At 42.4% G+C, this 21,650-nt stretch overlaps 1 protein-coding gene across 3 annotated transcripts; it reads right to left on the bottom strand.

Moving 5' to 3' along the window:
* Positions 1-21: 21 nt before the first annotated feature.
* osbpl2b (oxysterol binding protein-like 2b) lies at positions 22-21,420 on the bottom strand. Of its 3 annotated transcripts, none has more exons than XM_035381706.1 (14): positions 21,265-21,420; positions 12,884-13,046; positions 11,783-11,906; positions 11,352-11,427; positions 11,007-11,141; positions 10,615-10,712; positions 9,710-9,892; positions 8,912-9,019; positions 8,522-8,611; positions 7,336-7,474; positions 6,514-6,639; positions 5,169-5,292; positions 4,493-4,583; positions 22-3,765 (listed from the first exon to the last, which is right to left on the bottom strand). In XM_035381706.1, the coding sequence occupies exons 2-14, from the start codon at positions 12,918-12,920 to the stop codon at positions 3,663-3,665; spliced, it is 1,434 nt and encodes a 477-aa protein (XP_035237597.1). In that variant the 5' UTR covers positions 12,921-13,046; positions 21,265-21,420; the 3' UTR covers positions 22-3,662. The 3 variants fall into 3 exon arrangements, with proteins under 3 accessions (XP_035237597.1, XP_035237599.1, XP_035237598.1); XM_035381708.1 differs by having other exon boundaries at positions 7,336-7,465; XM_035381707.1 differs by lacking the exon at positions 21,265-21,420 and adding an exon at positions 17,156-17,255.
* Positions 21,421-21,650: the final 230 nt, after the last annotated feature.

Here is a 21,650-nt window from a genome sequence, read left to right as displayed (position 1 = left end):
AGGACATAAGCGCACAAACTCGATTTCATCATTATTTTATTTGTTTATAAAAGTAAGATTTTATTTCTGATTATACACCTAGCGAACAATCTCTGGAATTAGATAAATATTCAAACTTTAGAGAAAAGCGAAGGTCATCCATGACCACCCTGGTGGCCCAATGTACCCCCATGTCAAAAATGAAGTATAATTCCTTCCCCAATTTGTACATTTAAATACTATAAAAATAAATTGCAAAATATATTGTTCTATTTATGTATAATTACTGAACAAATCTATGTGCAAAATGGGAAATTAAAAGGCAGAACTGTAAGGTACAACATACAAAGACAAACATTAGTAAAAGGAAACCTACAAAACATTTAAGTGTTTTCTGCACACACAAAAAAAAACACACAAAGCAAAATAAAATCTATCCTTTAATGGTGGTACATTAGGGTTTTTTCATATTGCTAGTTTACAAATAACCAAATTTACATTTCATGAGACAATGATGCAGTGTATGGATGAATACAACCAGCAGTAGTGTATTTAATATTTCTTATAATTACAGACATGGTGACAAAATGTGTCCGATGCCTGTTGAGTCACTTGATATTTCTTTTTTCAACAGGTAATTCACAATTTACAGTAAGAGACAAGGATGAGGCACAATTAAGGAGCAATGGGGTTAGCAAAGCCTAGACAGTTTCTCTGCAAATCAAAATGTTCCATCGAAACAGAAAAATATGTTCAATATCTATTGTAAGTAGGGAAAAACTCAATGCTTTCGGTCAAATGTCATGTTACTTATTAATTTCAGGTCAGGCACTGCTGAGGGTAACACCTCCTTAAGAGAAAAATGGCTTACAAAAAGATCTACAGTATGAGCAAGAAATATCCTGAAAACGCATTTGCCTATTTGGTTTTAACCCAATAATAGTTTGTCATCATCTACATTCTACACTCTCTCCCCCTCCCTCATACACGCACACGCGCGCAGATACGCACGCACACATACACACTCTCACACACACACACACACACACGCACACACAATGGAGTGTTGTATTTTACAGTCAAGCAACCTGCTAATACAGCCAAAAATATTTCCATAGTCTACTAATTGAACAAATAATGATCAAACTAAAGTATTTATATATAAATCTTAATGTACAGAGACACATAGTGATGATTAGTTGCATAGATTTTGGCAACAGTTCAGATGCAAAGTATGCTTTTAGTAGAGTAGCTAAAATGTAACAGTTGCATGAATCATGCAAAGGAGCTATTATTTTCTCTAATGAACACCAACTGAAAAAAGATGAAAGACTACAGAGGACCAGCAGATGTACTATTCAGTCTATTTAATTGTACCTTCAGGTACTGTACATTCCATTACATACTTTAAATTGGATATAGTACAAAAAATATACAAAGGATTTTGTCTACTCAGAACTGCATACTCTGATCAACCTATGTTATTGATCATTTTAAATGTGCCACAAGCAGCCTGATAACATTTCACAAATGAAACCCTAATACACTTATAAAGCACAACTGTGTATAAATGCTTAAAACATAAAAATATCTATAGGGTGTCTACATGTCAAAAGAAATACAGCTCTCTGACAATCAATTTCTCCCTGAAAAGTGGAGGTCCACATTGTCTACTGATCTAAAGTAATATTCATCGATTGCTTTACTGAATTGGTTTGCTTGGGCTCACAGCTTCAGTGTCAAATTATATGGTTTCTCTGCAACATTTAGTAAGAAACTTAAACAACTTTTTTTTGTTGTTGTTGTTTTAGTGAAAATTACTTCCATGACAAAGATGGGTCCTCTGCAGCTTCATCAAATTATGTCAGTACAATGTACGTCAGACTGTCCTTGACAAAATACATACCTGTAGTAGCAAAGATGTTATGGCTTTAGTGTTTTTACATGAATAACCTCAGAGACAGACAGATACACACACACACTCACACGCAAGCATGCACGCACACACACGCAGTCTTAAGCAGCTTTCTTTGTCACTAAAACAAAATGTGCTATCAGAATCACTCCTTACGCATGCATGAGAATAATGTATATAAATATTTAGTTTTAAGAAGAAAAAAAATCATTTCACAGCATGCAAATTGTCCAACTGTTTAACATGATGAAATCGGAAATTGGGTTGCGTTTTTGATGATGCACACTCTACATTACAGATAGATAGTTTGAGTTACGAAGATTAGTGTGTCAGTACAAGTGATGTGGGTGGGGAGCAGACAGCTCTTCATAAGGAAAAAGCAGGGAGCACCCAGCTAATCTGCCATCCAAGCAACATTATCATTACTCCCACCGCACAGAAGAGCTTACATCAACATATGCCACAGCTCTGCAACAGAACCTAGTACCATTGAAAGGTCTGCATATATGTCAAATTAATTCTCCACACAAATGAACCCCATTGACATGCCCATTAATCCGCAGGTAAACCCATATGCATTAAACTGGCTTATAAGAAGTGGTTGACATGGTTGAAAAAATAATGTAAAATAAAGGGAGTTTGGAAGACAAAGGAGGAATTAGCACATTTGAAAACATTTCAGTGGCCTTTTGTATGGGATTGAAATACCATTTTTAAGTAGGGTGAATTAAAAGCATGACTGCCCATTTATACTGCCATGAATCATTACACCTCTTCATCAGTAACAGTGCGAAACATGCTACAGTTAACAACACATCAGTCATGATTGCCTAATGTCTTCAATTTTTCGAAAATATCAACAGTTCTAACCAGGCTTACGAAGTGTCTCAAACTCAAACAGATTTCATGGAAGATACTACCAAACTGGTATTCCCATACATCCTTACTACGGTGTAATAGACTCTGCATATCTAATTCTTTTGTGCACGGTATGCAGTCTTTTTTTATGTGAGGCTGCTGCTCCATGATTATTTTCCGTATTCAGAGTGATATGCTGAACATGTGGCTCGTGAAAAGCGAAGCCAAATCATGCCACAGAACCATTCTGCCAGAATCCTGCAGTGAAATTCACGAGCGTGTATTATTATGAAGGGTCTGTGGTGGCAGAGACCTTCACACTTTTTTTACATTCATGCTAAACGGCAACCGTATCAACAATGCACTAAGAATGAAACGAGGAATGATTCTGAATTTCACACATTAGACGATTAAACCATTTTTGTTTGTCTTGTGGAGTATTGCCTAAGTGTACTGAGGGGGAGACCCTGATTTGGGAATAATGCTACGTAATACCCCAACCACACGATCCACAGTAACCACTTGTTCTCGTGAATCTCCTCCATTGTGGCACAGAAGGTGGAAAAAACATTCAACGGAAAGTAACACTTGACATTTGACGACTGAAGTGCATTGAATGCAGAGAACCGTTCTGCTCACAGTACGCAGTGCAAATACCAGTCCTCTTTAGCATCCCCTCTACCCCCACCCCAAAAAATGCATTCATATCCCTGAATTCCATTTTTGTGTTGCTGCTGTTGTTGTCGGGTTTATGTTTTTCAGAAATGGCTCAATAACCACGTGGGGAGGAGAGTTTGTATATGAACCATTAATTGTGCCAAACACAAAGAAACTACCACTTCAGAGTTCCGATTGGAGATGACGGTGCTATGGAGGCTTGGAGAGGGGGAGCTGCTACATCCCCCCCCCCTCAGTAGATATCAGGACAGTCACTATATTTCCTATCAAAATACCCCCCAACGTAGATCCAGTCCTGGGACCCAGTGAATGGGTTTGTGCCTGACTGGAACCACCTAGAAGACATGGGGAAATTTCACAGAACATTAAACATGGAATTTACTGTTATTATTCAATCATTCATTTTCAGTCTTGTTTCCCATTAGAAATTTTATCCTCTGATTTAAAAAAATACTATCATTATTTTTATATATTTTTTGCTTTCTCGCAATTTGGAATGACCAATTGAATTTTCAGGCCTGGTCACAAGCCTGCCCTTCAACATAATCTGTCAATTTATGTCAGGGCACGTTAGCACAAGTGGTTCCTGGGACATGTGCAGCCAACCACCACTTCCTTCCACTCTGCAATCCCCCAGCTCAGCTGTGGAGTTACTGCACTGCTGGTGCAGCTGCTGCAAGCAGACTGCAGGTGCCTGGTTGACAGCAGGATAGCCTACTGCGCAATCAGGTAGAGAAATCCCTGTCAGGGTAATACTCCACTGATCACCCCATGGCCACAGTTATGGTATGGACACTATGAGGACTCAGTTCTGGACTGTGATCGTTACAGCAACAAGGCCACGTGGTTCAGCTGGGCACACAGCCCGGGAAGTCAATCATAATAAACTTAACTGTAGCTATAAAGGGTCTGAAATAGTACTAGTCTACTGTTACACAGTAAAAGTGTGGCACATCACTGCGAATGCATGCAGCGGTAATGCTTTACATACCGCAGCTCCGCAGGGGAAGCCTGCAGCCATGCAGCCAAGCAGCACCGCAGCGAGGCGTGGCTGACGCTTACCTGGTCGACCACTCCTGCTCATCCTTGGCTCGTTCCTTACGGGCTGATCTCTGCTTCTCCTCCAGCCGTTCCTTCTCTCTGCTGGCAGTGTCTGCGCAAACACGGACCCGTCAGCTCATCATAAACCCATCGACACACAAACTCTGCCCATATCTGTATCTATCCGTATCTATCTTCAGGCAGGCAGCGGGCAAGTAATGCACTGCGAGACGTAACATACATTACGTAACATTGTTCGCCATGGTGACTGCTGAAGGCTACAGTGAGATTTTACAGAATGTATGCTTTTATGTAGCTATCTAATGAAAGGCCTATCATTATTCAGGGCCCATGCTATAGAGTGCCTTGTCCTCTCTCCCCACCCCTACAAGTGGTACATGCATTTAATTAAAAAATATATGCTTCAAGGCACATTAGGTTTGAACAGCTTAGTCTGCACTGAAACATCACCCACGGGTAAATACTGTTATGGGGTTAAGAGTGACCACAGCTCACAGGCGATACAACAGTTCAACGGTTCTAACTAGGCTTACGAAAAGTCTCAAACTCAAACAGTGTGTACTGGTTATTCTAACTGACCATCACAAACAGCAGGGGGCAGTGTTTGCTTGCGTCTGCTGTATCTGCTATGGTCTGTAATGCAGTGTGTGCTGAGATGTCAGCAGAGTAACCGTACCCATGTCTCCATTCTCCATGGCCCTGATGTCGGGACGCAAGCGGCAGTCCGTGGGTGCCAAGACTGCCTCCATCCCCGGGTCCAGTTCATTCAGGGTCATCGCAAAGTTGGTGAAATTGTACATCTGCAGCACAAATACATAAAACCATTTAATACTTCACTTTCAGTGAATGAAGGCTTCCTAAAATTAAGTTTTCTATGTTTGTGTATGCATGCATTTGTGCATCTGTAGGCGTGCACGTGTGCTGTATTAGTGTGCATCTGTGCGTGCGTGTGCACGTGTGCTGCATGAGCGTGTATGTGTGTACCTGTGCATGCGTGTGTGTGTGTGTGCATGTGCACACGTGTGCTGTATGAGTGTGTATGTGTGAAATGTACATGCTGAATGAATACCTGTATGTTCGCGTGCAGTAGAGAGGCATATGTGTGTGCTGTATGAGTGTGTATGTGTGTAATGTACATGCTGTATGAATACCTGTATGTTCCTGGGCAGTAGAGAGGCATATGTGTGTGCTATATGAGTGTGTATGTGTGTAATGTACATGCTGAATGAATACCTGTATGTTCGCGTGCAGTAGAGAGGCATATGTGTGTGCTATATGAGTGTGTATGTGTGTACCTGTGTATGCTGAATGAATGCCAGTATGTTCGCGTGCAGTAGAGAGGCATATGTGTGTGCTATATGAGTGTGTATGTGTGTAATGTACATGCTGTATGAATGCCAGGATGTTCGCGTGCAGTAGAGAGGCATATGTGTGTGCTGTATGAGAGTGTATGTGTGTAATGTACATGCTGTATGAATACCTGTATGTTCCTGGGCAGTAGAGAGGCATATGTGTGTGCTATATGAGTGTGTATGTGTGTAATGTACATGCTGAATGAATACCTGTATGTTCGCGTGCAGTAGAGAGGCATATGTGTGTGCTATATGAGTGTGTATGTGTGTACCTGTGCATGCTGAATGAATGCCAGTATGTTCGCGTGCAGTAGAGAGGCATATGTGTGTGCTGTATGAGTGTGTATGTGTGTAATGTACATGCTGTATGAATACCTGTATGTTCGCGTGCAGTAGAGAGGCATATGTGTGTGCTATATGAGTGTGTATGTGTGTACCTGTGCATGCTGAATGAATGCCAGTATGTTCGCGTGCAGTAGAGAGGCATATGTGTGTGCTGTATGAGTGTGTATGTGTGTAATGTACATGCTGTATGAATACCTGTATGTTCGCGTGCAGTAGAGAGGCATGTGTGTGTGCTGTATGAGTGTGTGTGTGTGTGTGTGTGTGTAATGTACATGCTGTATGAATACCTGTACGTTCCTGTGCAGTACGCAGGCGTGTTCTCACCTGAGTGGAGTGCGGCGGTCGGGACGATATCCTCCAGAGCAGGGTGCTGCCGGGGACGACGGCCACCGTCTCCTGCACCTCGGGCATGTCGTCCGCCTCGTCATTCTCTGGCCGCGCCCCCTCCTCCTGCAGACAGGCGCAGAACTTTGACTCTCCCACATACACTCAGCCCTCATTCCTCCGGGACAAGCCAGCATGCCTCATGGCAAAAAATTATTTACTGTCAACTTCATAATAAATGCATGCAAAGAACATTTATACAGATGTGGAGCTAAGCAAAATAATAAAGTGATAGACTACAGGGATCAGGACCAATATTTCTATCCTACAGTGTACTGGAAGAACACTACAATGTACACTACAGCAACTGATATCTTACAATAGCACACACAAACTACATAAGCCACCTATAGCATATTTATATACCTATATTTACCCAAATTTACCTTAATGCAACCTCATAGCATGCTAACCGCATCAAAAAAAATTAAAGACATTCTGTTTTATGAAAGGATGGAAATATGACATTTTTAAATCACAGCTTGAACAAAGGCTTTTCTTAGACAAATCTATCAAAATACTGTACTGTACGTTAGCATTAAAAATGAGCATTTTAAAAACAGCTTCACCACCTTCAGTGTCGCTATTGCCATGCTGGTGTCTTACTAATCTGGTCATTGTATCCCACTGCTTATTATTGATCACTCTATTGATAAAGAGTTTCAATAAACTTATAAATTTGATTATTGACAGTTAAATCATAAAAAGGACTGTCGATTCACTCAGGGAAAGGAATCTTTCTGAAGCACCAGCAGAACACACCTGCTTCTGTTTCCTGTTGTCGCTGGCGCCCCCTTTCTTGTCCGCCTTGCGGTGCGCCTCGTACAGCGCGGGGTCCACGCTCCACATGCACTCGGTCCACTTCCCGTAGATCACACACAGCTTCTTTTTACTGAGCAGCCAACGCAAGAGAACACCGCACACAGCATGACCTGCGGGTCAGGCACTCATCTCTTTCTTTAACGTTCGTTTTGTATTGCAAATGATTATCTATAACCCATTCAACTCTGCAGTGATTACAACATGTATGGCTTTGTTTCTACATTTGTGTGAGAAGCAGACCTGGGGCAAACGTGTATTTGTTTTGGATTCAAATACATTTGTGTGAGAAGCAGACCGGGGTCAAATATGTATTTGTTTTGGATTCAAATACTTTAATGTGCTCTCTTTATCTTGCCTGGTATAATTGAGCCTGCCAATATGACCAGAAGGCGGGGTTTGTACTTTTTGAGAGTATTTCATTGGTTCCAATACACCATACAAATTCAGTAGGGCGTAGAAAAGTATTTGAATTTTTAAAAAAAAAACATATTTGACCCAGTTCTGGTGAGAAGTGTTAAAGGAAACTCAGAAACTATTCATTTCCATGCACACCAGTCTGTTCCAGCTCAAAATGTTGCTTTGTGCCAATCGAATTTAATGTTCCACAGGACACGGACGGCCACTGAGCCACACAGCGACAAACTGCACCACTGCAAGTGACCGGTTGCGACTTCCCTTCTACTGCTGTAAAGGTCAAATAACCTGTAAACACCTTTTAAAACCTGTAAAATAACATGTAAACACCTTTAAAACCTGTAAAATAACCAATAAAAACGTTCCTAGAATCCTAAGACCCCTGTCTGATTTGGGCCTTGATCCAGCACTGAGCAAACCCTGATGTAAATAACATGCTTGTTCGATGACAACCTCAAACGTTTGGAGACATTACACACGGCCCTCTAGGAAATGCCGTTAGATGCAGCAGATATGGTCTGGAACGGTACTTTGTCCATTAATGGACTGCAGAAGGTAAAATTCAATAAACTGCTGGTCGTTCCTTCCCCCCCGAGGGGGAAGCTCTCTGGCTGAAGGCCAAGGTCATCTTAGCAGACAGGAAAAGCAGCCCCAGAGAGGGATTAGCAGGAGGGTGCGAGTTTAAGTGGAGGTGTCCAGCGCAGACCCTCACCTCTTGTCCTGGATGTGCCCCTCCACTCTGTGCAGCTCCTTGCCGAACATCCCGCAGGGCTTGAAGTTCAACACACACTTATCTCCAGTACTGCCAATCACAGGGGAGGAAGAGGAGCAACTTACAAAAATTCCAACGAACACCCATCGTCGATTTCACATCTCTTCACTTAGCTAAAACTGCTCCATATCAATTTTGGCTCAGTGTATTTATCTCAAAACATTATCAAGTCAACACACGTCTTTTCAGAATTCAACTTTTAGTAACAATTAAGTAATTTTATAGAAGCAAAAGAGAAAAAAGCCTTTATGATTTCTCTGTATTTTTGATAGTGTGAAACAGAAATCAGTGAGTGTGTGTATGTGTTAAGGAGAACGTTTCATTGCTTACCTGTGATTGAGGATCTCTACGGTTCCATACTGCTCTATCCATAGCTTGCCTAGTATTACATTATGTACACAGCAGAATGGATTTGTCCACGTGTAGGCTTCTTTGTGCCTTCAGAGGGGAAAGAAACAGGCTAAATATAAACGAGAAGTAGAAGCTGGACTGAGTTACTGTATTACACTTTTCACCTCTCAAAAAAGATCACCAAGGAGCAGACTTAACAGCATACACTGTGATTTTAGAAAGCAATATTTTTCAAGATAGGACTTATAAAAGAGGAGTGGCTGCTTGGTTATTACATTTCTTTCACACCTGACAGGTTTCCTGGGTGATTATTCTGGCTTCTTGCCACTTGGCTTTTGCACATAATACACACATGGACCCACTGACAGAAATACAAACAGCCCTCTGCCAACACACGGCAACAAAAATACAATACCCACCCACACACAAAAATACAAACGCGCGCACACATGGGCACACACACACGCACGTGCACACGCATGAATGCACACACACGCGCACACATACACACAAGCATGCACAAGCACACATACACACACGTGCACACTTATACAGACGCACACACATGCACACACACACTCTCACATACTCACACACACTCGCACACACTCACACTCACAGTCTCACACACACTCACACACTCAGGCACTCACACACTCACACTCTCACACACACTCACACTCACACACACACACTCTCACACACATACACTCTCACACACATACACTCACACGCTCACACTCACATACTCACACGCTCTCACTCACACACACTTACTTATGTAGTTCTAGAGTAATGGTTCCTCGTGGTTCGGCCTCCACGCTCTTGCCCCAGAACTTGAGTTTGGGGTAGATGGAGCCGTGGAAGGTGAAGTCCCCCGCCAGGCCCTCGGCATGGAAGGCGCTGATGGGAGGGTGGTGACTGACCTGCTCTGAGATGAGCCTGTAGCCCTGGTCCTCCCTGGGGCATCACATGGGAGACAACGCCACAGACATGAAAATGGAGGAGAACGCCAGTGCCGAAGCCAATGACACTCTTTTCCTACCGGTAAAACACAACCTGTTCTTCAACTGGCAAACTGAAGCACAAGCACCGTTTCATAGTATTTGGAATGTTGCTTTAACAGCTTCCACAGTGTATGCCTCAGATCTACATACAACTGAAGATATGAAGATCAAACAGTATTTCTCATTATGTACACCATTAAAGCACGAATGTAGAGACTACTAAAGCTATTAAATGTATAAGTGCAAAGCAAACATTCCAAGAAGTATGTAAGCAGAGTTTTCAGTCGAAAAGATCAAAAGAGCACAGAGTGACAAAGGAAGTGAACAAACAGATATATAATCCTGACAGTACATTACACCAAATCTTCCAAACACACCCTGGATGTCACCTCCACTATAAATGCAAACCAAGGGTTAGTTGGCCGCTTCTGTCCATTGTTCTCTGAGCGTTGTAACATGCAAGAATGATTCCAGTAAGATACACTAAAACAGGTGTAAATTAAAAAAAAAAATTAATAAAGGATGTTTTAAGACATAACAAGCACCACCAGAATGTCTAAGCTGTAAGGACTTTGGAGGGATTGGAGAAGAGCTGCCATTATTTGATACAGTAAATAAGAGCACTCAGGATAAGAGCCCTGACTGGATGTTGGATTTGAGGGCTGTTGGTCTCACCGCAGGAGTTCATAGGTTTCCCCCAGTAAAGGATTGAAAGGCTTTCCAGTTCTGTCCCATTGAGACGCCACAGCAGAGACAGCGAAAGCCGCTACAGCCTGGAAGAGAGCAGAGAGCTCATCGACTGGACATGGCAAGCACACGCATGCACACACGCACGCACACACACACACACACGCACGTGTGCACATACACACATACATTTATGTACACGCACGCACACGCACACAAGTAGCACGCAGCATGCAACCAGAATCAAGTGCTCACAGACAAACTCCCACAAACACATGAACACAATCTGCACACGCACATGGACGGACACACGCGCGCTCAGGCACACAGACTCGCTCCACTAGTCCCCAGCTGTCACCCTCCAGACGGGGGTGTCTGACCTGCATCCGCTCCACAGGATCGGACAGGGTGCAGGCCTTGTGGATGAGGTAAGTGTGCTCCATGTACTCCGTGATGCGCTGCAGGAAGCTCAGCGGCTCATTGAACACGATGGGCATCGTGATCTTGGACAGCTCCTGCGTCGCCACGACAACGATGACCACCACAACGACAAAACACAAAAAGAGGGTAGAGTTCAGTAGCTGGAATACACACACCCCGTTACTCAGAGAAGGCAAACACACCTGCAGAATTTGTACACGTATAACTCTTTGTCTTAGAACTAAGTGATTCACTTAAGGACTAGTCACTGCAGAGGTATGTCTTTTGTCCTTTTAATATCTTACCAGTCCAATGCATTTTTTTAGGATTCCCCACACACTGAAGTTGTTCCTGGAGAACATTGGTGCAGGTAAGGTTGTCCTATAAGAAATTAATCCACAAACACATATATAACACACATTAACAGCACTAAAACATATACAATTTCTATTAAAAAATCTACAACATGCAACACATCAGAGAATAAAAAAAACAATAAAATGTCATTGGTCACCCATGTGAGCCATACTAAGGCCCAGCCAATAGCAGGGTTAAGCGTCATGCTAGCGCTTCTTTAAGGTCTCTGTTCAGCGGGTTTAATTGAACCTTTGGCTCAAATTAGAAACAGGGTTTAGTTCAGGCATGAAGGGCATGTGGGGCTTGCTGCAGAGAGAACAGAATGCCTGCAGGGGGGCAGGAGCTGGGGGCGGGGCCGACACCTGGAATCTGGCCCTACCTGCGCTTCTTGATTCCATTCTCCTGTGGCGCCGTGCCATTGTTCTTCTGCACGCCGACGCACACAATCGCATCTTTAAAGCTGGCCTCAGACGTACCCTCACAGGACTCGTCCGAATCCAAGCCTGGGGGAGGGAGGGAGGGGGGGAGAGTGACCGAGAGAGATAGAGAGACACACAGACAGACAGGCAGACAGACAGACAAAAAGATGCACAAGATTACAAAGAGACAAACAGGACACCACATAAAACAGGAACCAACCACAGATCTGCCAAGTACATGAAATAATGTGCTTAATGTCATCTTAATGTATATATCATCTTATATACATCATTGCTCTGCACCTTTTGGGGGAAATGGTCTTCTGCGATTGAAATCAAATTTGTTTCCAATCTTGGAAACAAATATTCCCTCAAAAACAATTTTCACAAAAAACACATTCAATAATAGATGATGCTTTGTGGAGGTGTGTGGCGGCAAAAGGTGAAGGCATTCATTTCAAAATAAATAAATCATTAACCAATAAATAATTCAATCAAGTCTGTCATTTTGTACTTCTCATATTGTCCTTACATAATGCATAATAAGAAATACATAATATACTTAATAACACGCAGTATATGCCCCCTACTCCTTCAATGTTACTTTTATGTGACTCCACCATGACAGCGATAACAAAATCTATTAGCCTACATTACATGAATAGACTGCTGTATTATTCACGCAATTGCAAAGATGGAGTAAGGTGACCCCTGTGGATTAACCCTGTTGCATAACCCGGACTCAAGAGAATATTAGACTCCCCCTGTGCTCTGCACTGCACTTTACAAAACCATTTAACCTTTCAGAATAAAATAAAAAAGGAGAACGGATGTTCAATGGACAATATTCTCTGTGAATGGTAATAACTAATTAACTTAACCTGCTCGCTCAAAGCAATGGTCTCAAAACTAACTGAGAGACACCATCTAAGATGCAGAGATTCTAAACTGTCAGTAGACCGTATAAAATCTATGCAGTGAGTCAAACGGTCTTCTAAACGCCCTTTCAGGAAAACACTTGATGAGAACCGTCGCGGCTAACCGAGAGGTCCGAAGCTCACCTGTGACGGCGTCGTAGAACTCGTCTTCATTGTTCATTTTAGAAAGCGAAGCCGGGCCCTCTTCCTGCCTGCGACTCCTCTAGCACATCGTCCTTCCTGCTGAGGGCTGTCCCTTATGCTTCAGGCTCCCAAGCCACCGAACAAAGCAAGAAACCAAGGAGATCTAGGACAAAAGACACCAGCGCATTGGAAACAGAGGCCAGGAGCTGGGTAAACAAACGATGGCTACTCGTAGCGCTTCGACTGCCCCTGCGTAGGCAGTCGCGGTGACTTAAACCCTGGCTCGGGGGCTGACTCGCCCGCAGAGCCGGCTCTGGGACTTTGGTGGCCCTAACTGGGGGCAACCGATCGCGGGCCGAGGGGGTGGGGAGGGGTGCGGGGGGTCGGCAATCGCACAGCGCAGGGGGCAACTGTCGGTCATCGCAGACAAGGGAATTGCTGTAAGAAGAATAGCATCAAAAAAGCTATTCGCAACGTGTTAATACCGTCAAATTAAAATGCATTTAAAAATACATTAAACCTGAATCGTACTGCCCTTCCGTGGTTGAGGCCCTGAACGACGGCATAAGCCGCCCAAGCCAGCAGACCTGCCTGGCAAGATCAGCAGGACTACAGCACTGCAATTGTCTTCGCTTTACCATTAAAATGGATACGACAAACAACTAGCCTACTTGGAAACGTTCATTCTGCACAAAGGTGAACTCTGGAACATGAACATGACCATGCCGCTGTACTGAACCCAGTGATACTCCTGATATTAGTGTGAGCATAGGTGTGCAAGTTTGAAATGGAAATCTTTATGACAGAAGACTAACTGTTAGAACCGGTGTGAATGTAAGGCAGCACACTAACACTGTGCCCCCTTGAGCCAGATTATTAACTAAAATTCAGTGGCATTACCAGGTAACAGAATGTAATTATGCAATCATTACCAAAAACAAAAAGCCACAATCACTAGCCTACATCATTTTTGGTTAAGATAAGTGCCGGCAAAATTTTGGACAGCTCAGAGTAAAATGGAGTCACTGCCCTGCTGCTCTGCTACTGTACGAGCACCAAGACCTGCTGACATGTTCATCATGAGGGCACTCCACTCCACCCACAAAAAAACACATCATCTCATTCCATCAAACGAGCACTGGCTGCTATAAAGCTCAGCCTGACACCGTTACAGAACTACTGCTGCATTGCAGCTGGAAATATGAATCCACTCATCTCCAGTCTACTGCACTTATTTGTGCCACAGCCACTGTATAATGACCTCATTTTCAAAGCAATGTGAAGCAGTGAACACAGTTAACATATGAAATGCTACTTTGTAAGACAGTGCTTCAGGGTGTTCATGCCTGGGAAAGAATAGCCTGTATTGTTAGTAAAACGGCACGTAGACCTTTTTTCCAGAAGCCTGACATGGGTTCAATATGACAAAGTTTCAGGCAGCATGTTGCATTAGGCTAATATCAATGAAAGGGTAGATGTATGCTGTTGGAGACCTGTGAATAGGATAGGGGATGAAATGATGAGTCCTCAAACTTTAATTTCTCTGATGTCAACAGTTCACTACATTTCACATTAATGCTTGTAAAATGGTAGGCAATATTACAGAGAGAACAGCTTCAGTATAGTAAGAAACCTACAACATAAAACAGTTACTGAACATACAGTTATACATGTATTTTTTTAATGTTTAGGCACTATTTAAAACAGACAAATAAATTCCACATGAAATATCAGTATCACAATGCACAACATGACTGGTAGCTGTATAATGCACCTGGTTACAGACACAATAGTTGTATCTGCAGCTACTCTTTAAAACAATGCATCTACTTAAAACAAAAAAAAAACTAGTTCCCACTGAGTTCCCTACAAACTGCTTCCCTAAATGTCTGTCGCTAACCCTGCCCCTCGCCTTCAGGCCTGTACTGACACAGTTTTATGTGGCTTGACAAAAAAAATACAATAAGCAGTCTGTACTTAGTGAGCTTTCCCGGTTCCAGAGTGGAGCGGAAAGTGGGTCTTGGTGATCGGGTTAGGTTAGGGTACATGATCGGCGATTATAGTCAGAAAATTAGCCTAAATAAAGCTCCTATCATGCATTGAATTTTGCTTAGCTGTGATGCTGGACCCCAACAAACAGCTGAAAATACTGCACAAGCACGTGTTTAGTACCCCTTCCTTTGGAGACTCACCCAGTTGGGCTGTGTGGGACCGGGTGAGGGGCGGGACCAGACCACACTGCTCATGGCCATGCCCCTCAATGTCCAGCTCCCTCCGACATGCACTTTGGACTCAGCACTTCTAGCACAGTACAAACATTAGCTTATCCACACAATCTCTCTGATGTACAGGCCATACCCATGACACACCAATTCTCACAGCACCATGACCATAAACATACGATAGTCTAGCGATGAGAACAGCCCTTTTGTTCATTCTTGGACCCGGAATTTGCCTATAATCTGAAGGAGCATAGGTACAAGCACTGTACAGTACAGAGTTTGTTCTTAAAGAATCCCTCAATCTCTTGACTGAACTGTAGATCATGACATGCTATCCAACATACTCTGTGTGAAGAAACAGCAAGTTCTGAACAAAACCGAATTTTAACTCATCTCCACCAGAGCTGTTCTCAGAACAGTGTACAGTATGTCCAGCCCACCAGACAGGGTGCAGAGACCGTACTTTTTCCTCTCACCACTGTGACCAGTAAACCAACGGTGCGCTTTCACATTTATCACCGCCTGGTGTGACAACGAGACTGACAACTGAGTTTGTTCGAACGGTCATAAAGCATTTTTCTAAATGTGAGTTTCAGGTCATGACAAGATGCTGAAGAATGAGTTTCGATATTTCAAAAGTGTTGCTATAGATTCCATACCTGCAAATTTCACTGCGGAAAAATAAACCAATTATGTAACTTTATGAGTTAACAGCCACTACCTGAATTCCTTACATAACTAAATATTTTACCTTTTGATAGCCCTCATTTCCATTGTGTGCAAGAATGCCATTACCTCAAATGTGATCCATGCGGGCGTGACACAAAGCATTGCTGAAAAATGTTCTACTAATTACACAACCAATGGATTTGCTGGTTACAGGGCAGCACTAAGCACTGTTTAACAAAATTCTACAATTACACCTAGCCTATATGAGGAATAAGAATATCAATGGGAGAACTTGTGAATCTACATATAGGCTAATCCAAATTCCTTCAGCACCCATACTATAATGGTTGTCCCATGGAAGATTCGGCTAGAGGTCAAGGCTGAAGCCAGCTCAACGGACAAGGCTGATGGGGCTGAATACCACTAGTCCAACTGCCAGAAAGTGCTGATACAGGAAATAAACCCCAATGTTTCCTGCTGATGGTGCAATAAAACTGCGTGTCTCCTCAATTTCTCACTGATACTCAAAAACGATGGCAACATATCGTGGTACAGAGCAGCATATGAAGTTCCTTCCGCACTCAAAAGATACATGGCTCTGTGATACAGTGGCTGCAGGAGCCCTGAGAAAGCAATGCTACAAAGTCTACTGGTATCAAGCATAGAACTTACTCAAGGTCCACCACACCATATTGTTGCTGCTTTTTGGAACCCTGTCATCTATTCTCTGTCTTGTGACTCTAAATGTCCTAAATGTGGCTTTTGTACTCAATGCTGTGCCTGCCATCCCTGACAAAGATGAACAAAGTTTATAAATGATTCTGATTTGATCTGATCGGCTGAGATTTCCAAAGCCATTCTGAAAGCTGCATGATTAGTGGACGTGTGGCGGCTGTGGCTTGGGACATTACTGTGTAACACTACAGTCAAGACAAAGAATACAAAGCAAAAGTGGGCTACCATGTCGTATCCTGTGCTCAGCACAGACACACAGAATAAAAAAGTTGACTAAAAACATAGCGGTTCTCCAGAGAAGCTGGTGAATATGTACTCATGGTGGATGAGGCAGGATGCCGTCCACTAGAATAGAGTTAATTGGATGCAAGGTGCTACATGCAGGATAGCCAATAGGCTCATTCCCCTCATGGCGACAGCTCAATTCCCCAGAGACATCATATTACACATGGAAGCAAAGCACCCGAGGCTATGTGTAAACAGCAAAGCTATTAAACTTATTAAACTGCCGTTAAAGTGTGAAACAAATAAACACAACCTAACTTTCCCCCCTTACTCAAAAAACAAACCTTCCCCAACCCAAGAACAAAACAACACAAGTTACTAAAGGCACAACAAAATGCAAAGTATGCATTTATATACTTACGACTGCAGCACATTACCCATTGAACCATGTGAAGAGCTTTACGCCAGTTTAATCCTCAGTGCTGACTGGTAAACAACATCCAACGCCAACAGAGAGAGAGAGAAAAAAAAAAAAGACAAAGAAGCAAGAGGGCAGCCGTGTGAAACATGCAGGTTTCGCCAGGCGGACGAAAGTGCCGTTTTGGCTGCAGATCCACGGCCACCACGTTCAGCAGCCTGCCGGCTCATTTGAATAGAATCTCGTTCTGCAAGCCAAGTCACATACAAAGAATGACAATAGGAGGAGCACCAACACACCCGGGCGGTGCCTCATTCAGAGACAATGCTCAGCCCAGCGAGCGCGAGTGCACGTGTAAACAAATATACAAAATGCCATGTGTCTGTCTGAGTGTGCCTCTCTATGTGAAGACGGGATGTGCGGTGCACTCCGTGAACTTTACAGGGGAACGTAATGAAGACTGACGCCAAGGGTCCATCTACTGTATATTTCTCTGAGGACTGCAGTAATTGCAAACATGTGCAAGTGCATAAATATTGCAACCCCACACTGTACTCTATTAACCTCGAAAAGATCCAACAGAGCAGCCTGAAGAATCTTTTAGCAAATGGCAACAAACTCTGACTCCCACTGAGCAAACAGTGAGCCGTACATTTGGCCTATACTACATCTGAGAGCACAGATATATCCAGACTAGACCAAAACATAGGAACATACAGGGCAGAGCAGATATTTTGTGGACAAACTAGTAGCCAATTTCATTATTTCATGTCCTGCTAATATCAATTTAATTCCTGTATTGAGTTTACAACACAATGTAGTATGTTACTACGTAAGTTAAAGTAAAAGTCAGGTACTTGGATTTTGAAGATGAGTAATATGGAACACAGGACTGCATGGAGTGTGGTGGTGTCAGCATGGTGCTTATTCCAGCCAGAATGCTAACTGTTCATTCAATTCTACAGCTTATCGGTCAATTAGGAGCCAGCCTCTCATCTTTCATTTATGCACCGGTGACATCAGCTGTTTCTGTCTGGCACACAGAGCTGCACTGTGTACGTTTTATTATTAGAAAGAACATTTCTAAATGCCTCCACTGCCACCGGTGTTTCTAAGAGATCTGTTTCACAGCAGTGAAGGGGAAAAATACTGAATCCAGCCCTTCCGTCAGTCAGTTACTCTTGTTATCAAATGCAAAGCTAGTTTAAGGAAAGGCTGTACGTTTTGCAATCCACTGACAACACTTATCGAAAGAGCTGAACTTTTGCCAAGTGTCCCAATCATCAAATGGATATAAAATTATTTGCCTAGATTTAATCAACTTACAAATCTTACCTTGGGGCATTACTGAACTAGCTCTACTGTGTATTTGTGAAAAAAGCAATCACTTTTACCTGCTTGTGAGGCAAACATAAGGACAATTTTTGTTCAATACATTTCTCTGTCTCTTTCATGTAGACACTTATCCTTAATAAATGTCAGTCACCTTGCTTTAGTCTGACAGACAAGAAACGTAAGTGGCAGAACAAGAAAAGTACCAAGTGGGGACAAAACGCACACATTCATACTAAAGCTGATATCGGAAAGCTGCTTGTACTTGTGGCTAGTCTGTGCAAGCAAGTTCATGAATTTTTCAGGAATGTTGCCCAATTGGCAACTCCTGCCATGTTTGTGATGTGAAATGTGGTACAGTCATCTCAATGGTCATCACTAGATTATAAATCCTATCCATAATAATAATAATAATAATAATAATAATAATAATTAACAAACATTATTCATTGGTATGATACTGAAGGTATAGTTTTGGGAATATTACACCACCACAAATCAAAGTGGGATCAAGAATTGAAGACTGAAATACACAATGAAAAGTGAGTCCCTGCATTATTGAACCAAAAATTCCATTACAGGAACTCCTGAACTCCTGAATTTAAACTGTACTTGAAACTTCAGTCCAACCAGGAAGGAATGCAGAGTAAGCAGTCTGTTGAGTGACAGTGTTTCTGATTACACTGTGCTAAGCATGGCACTCTGACTTTGCCCATGTTATGTGAATTTTGCACACACACACACACACACACACACACACACACACACACACACACACACACACACACACACACACACACACACACACACACACACACACACACACACACACACACACACACACACACACACACACACACACACACACACACACACACACACACACACACACACACACACACACACACACACACACACACACACACACACACACTTAGAATTACCAGGGATGTAAGCAGATACAATTATTCCACCTGACATTAAAATAAAGTTGCAATTTTATTTCATATTAGGCTAATCCTTGACCTTTCTAAAACACATTTGATTGTAATAAATAAACGAATGAGTTATTCCAATGCTTAAATCTGACGGCTACATCTGCTGTCATGTTCATGCATTTAAGGTATAATATTTCAAACCAATACTTTGTGGAACTGGAGGTACTACAGCGGGCTACTTGTTCCTTATACAAAGGGTGTTTCCATTCTGAAGGGAAGTTAGGAGGTCAGAGAGAAATGTGCAATGACATTACGTAATGATTGATTTATTAAATGTTAGTCACATTACTGTACTATTTTCTCTGTTGTAGCCATTTTCTTCTGCTAAATGTTTTAACGCCACTCAGATCCTCAACTTAAAAACACCAAGTTAAGGAAATGACCCAAACAGGCTGGCTTCAAACCATTTACTGTAACATCTGGCACGCAGCTTGGAACAAAACATACAACACTAGTATAAGTGAATGCATTTTTAACACTGGAAAAAATAATTGTCAGATTGCTAAATAAAAAAGGTAGGTGACACATTTCTGGAGGTTACTAAGCTAGAATGACTACTAGCACTTACAACACTTTCTGTGTATTTATATTAACGTTAACATATTGTTTATTTTACTTTATTACATAACAGTCCTAGTTGCTATTCATTCATTTTAAATTAATCGCATCCATAACGGCAACAGTGTACTGTTTCACTATTGGCCATGCCTTCCTCAAAATAAAGGGGAGGGAGTGGGAATGAACTTCTTATAAAATCATTTTGCTCAGAATCCAATGAGTGGAAAAAGCGGACTGGTTCTTGTCAGTGAATAAGCAGTTAACTAGCTACGTAGAAACGTCACATAGAAGTTACTTATGTCTCAGTTACTGATGTCCAAAAAAGCAGGTAGCTAACACGTTAGCCATCCAATATCTGGTCCTATACAGTAGGTACACTTTGATGTAACGAGGACAACTGGACACAGTGCATCTCACTTCTCAGCCACGAAATTGTACTCGTGTCGGGTCGAAGGTCTAGCTGTTACGAGCTACAAAGTTACGTTGGCGATAAAATTTAACCAAGTTGTTAACATGTTCACTGGAGGTTTTAAGCTAACTTACCTACCTTGTAACAATATAGGCTACATATTGCACATAAGCACGCTTGCTATATTTCATAAACCAGCTAAACCACCAGGGATATAACTCGTTAAGAAAGCCACCGTCGTCAAACACAAGATCCACAAAGTCTAGTTTTGTGGAATATGTTCCTCTAGATAGCTAGTCTAGCGACTCGGTAAATTATCAGTCAACTATAATTCCAGATGTTATTGAAAATTATCTGTGCAATTCGGTTCTGACTGAAACGTAGTCTCACTTGAACGTGTAGCGTTAGATAGCTGACCCACAGCAAGTTCTATCCCGTTCAATGCTAGCTAACTTAGGCTAGCAAAGTAAATTGCTTGCTACTGCTAGGTAACGCTGGGAAACTAACAAGCATCGTCCTCTCTGGATAGTTTTTGTGCATTAGAAACCTCTTTGCTATCTGATTTATGTTGACGGGATAGCCACAGCATGGTAGCGAACCAAATTAGGCAAACATAAGTTATTGTCTAGCTAAGCTAACTGAGGGTATTGCTAGCTAGTCGGCTATTCTAGCTAATGGAGGTTGCCTATTTAGGTATAGAGTTAGCACCTAGCGCCAGAAATAGTCTTGGATTATGGTAATGGCTGAGCATTGAATAACCTTTACCACGCGCTGAAAAACTTCATAGATTGCAGCAAATAAATTAATGTTATTACCTGTGAAGCTCCGAAGTCCGATGGCGTTTTTATTTATCCGACAGGACAACACCAAAACTGGACACCACCAGTGAACTGACACAGAGGCGGAAGTGGGTAACAAGGACGATCTCACTGACACGTCCTGCGGCCTATCGCGTTTCAGAGAAGGGACCGCCTGATTCCTGCACAAACGTCTGCAGGTGAGAAAGGGCAGGCTGCCGACTGATGGGCAACATTTCGGACTAATGATCAAGCAGAACAATCGCATGAACTAATAGTTATTGCTAGAGGAGGGTTATTATTTATGGGAAGTGGGCTGTATCTCGCTGATGGGGATAAGTGATAGGATAAGGCGATAGATGAGGTGTTATTTTAAGTGTTGCCATAAGCGCCTGGCAAGCTGG

The sequence above is a fragment of the Anguilla anguilla genome, chromosome 11 (assembly GCF_013347855.1).
Source record: "Anguilla anguilla isolate fAngAng1 chromosome 11, fAngAng1.pri, whole genome shotgun sequence".
Classification (NCBI taxonomy): domain Eukaryota; kingdom Metazoa; phylum Chordata; class Actinopteri; order Anguilliformes; family Anguillidae; genus Anguilla; species Anguilla anguilla.
The sequence above is the reverse complement of the archived record's forward strand: the minus strand, read 5'-3'. Positions and strand labels throughout refer to the sequence as shown.

Bases quoted from the DNA above. Each gene is read 5' to 3' on its own strand.
- osbpl2b (XM_035381706.1), bottom strand. From the start codon at position 12,920: ATGAACAATGAAGACGAGTTCTACGACGCCGTCACAG. The intron at 11,428-11,782 runs GTAGGGCCAGAT...AATTTCTTATAG, and splicing joins AATGGAATCAAGAAGCGCAG to GACAACCTTACCTGCACCAA. The intron at 6,640-7,335 runs GTGTGTTCTGCT...GCCTGTCTGCAG, and splicing joins ACAACAGGAAACAGAAGCAG to GAGGAGGGGGCGCGGCCAGA.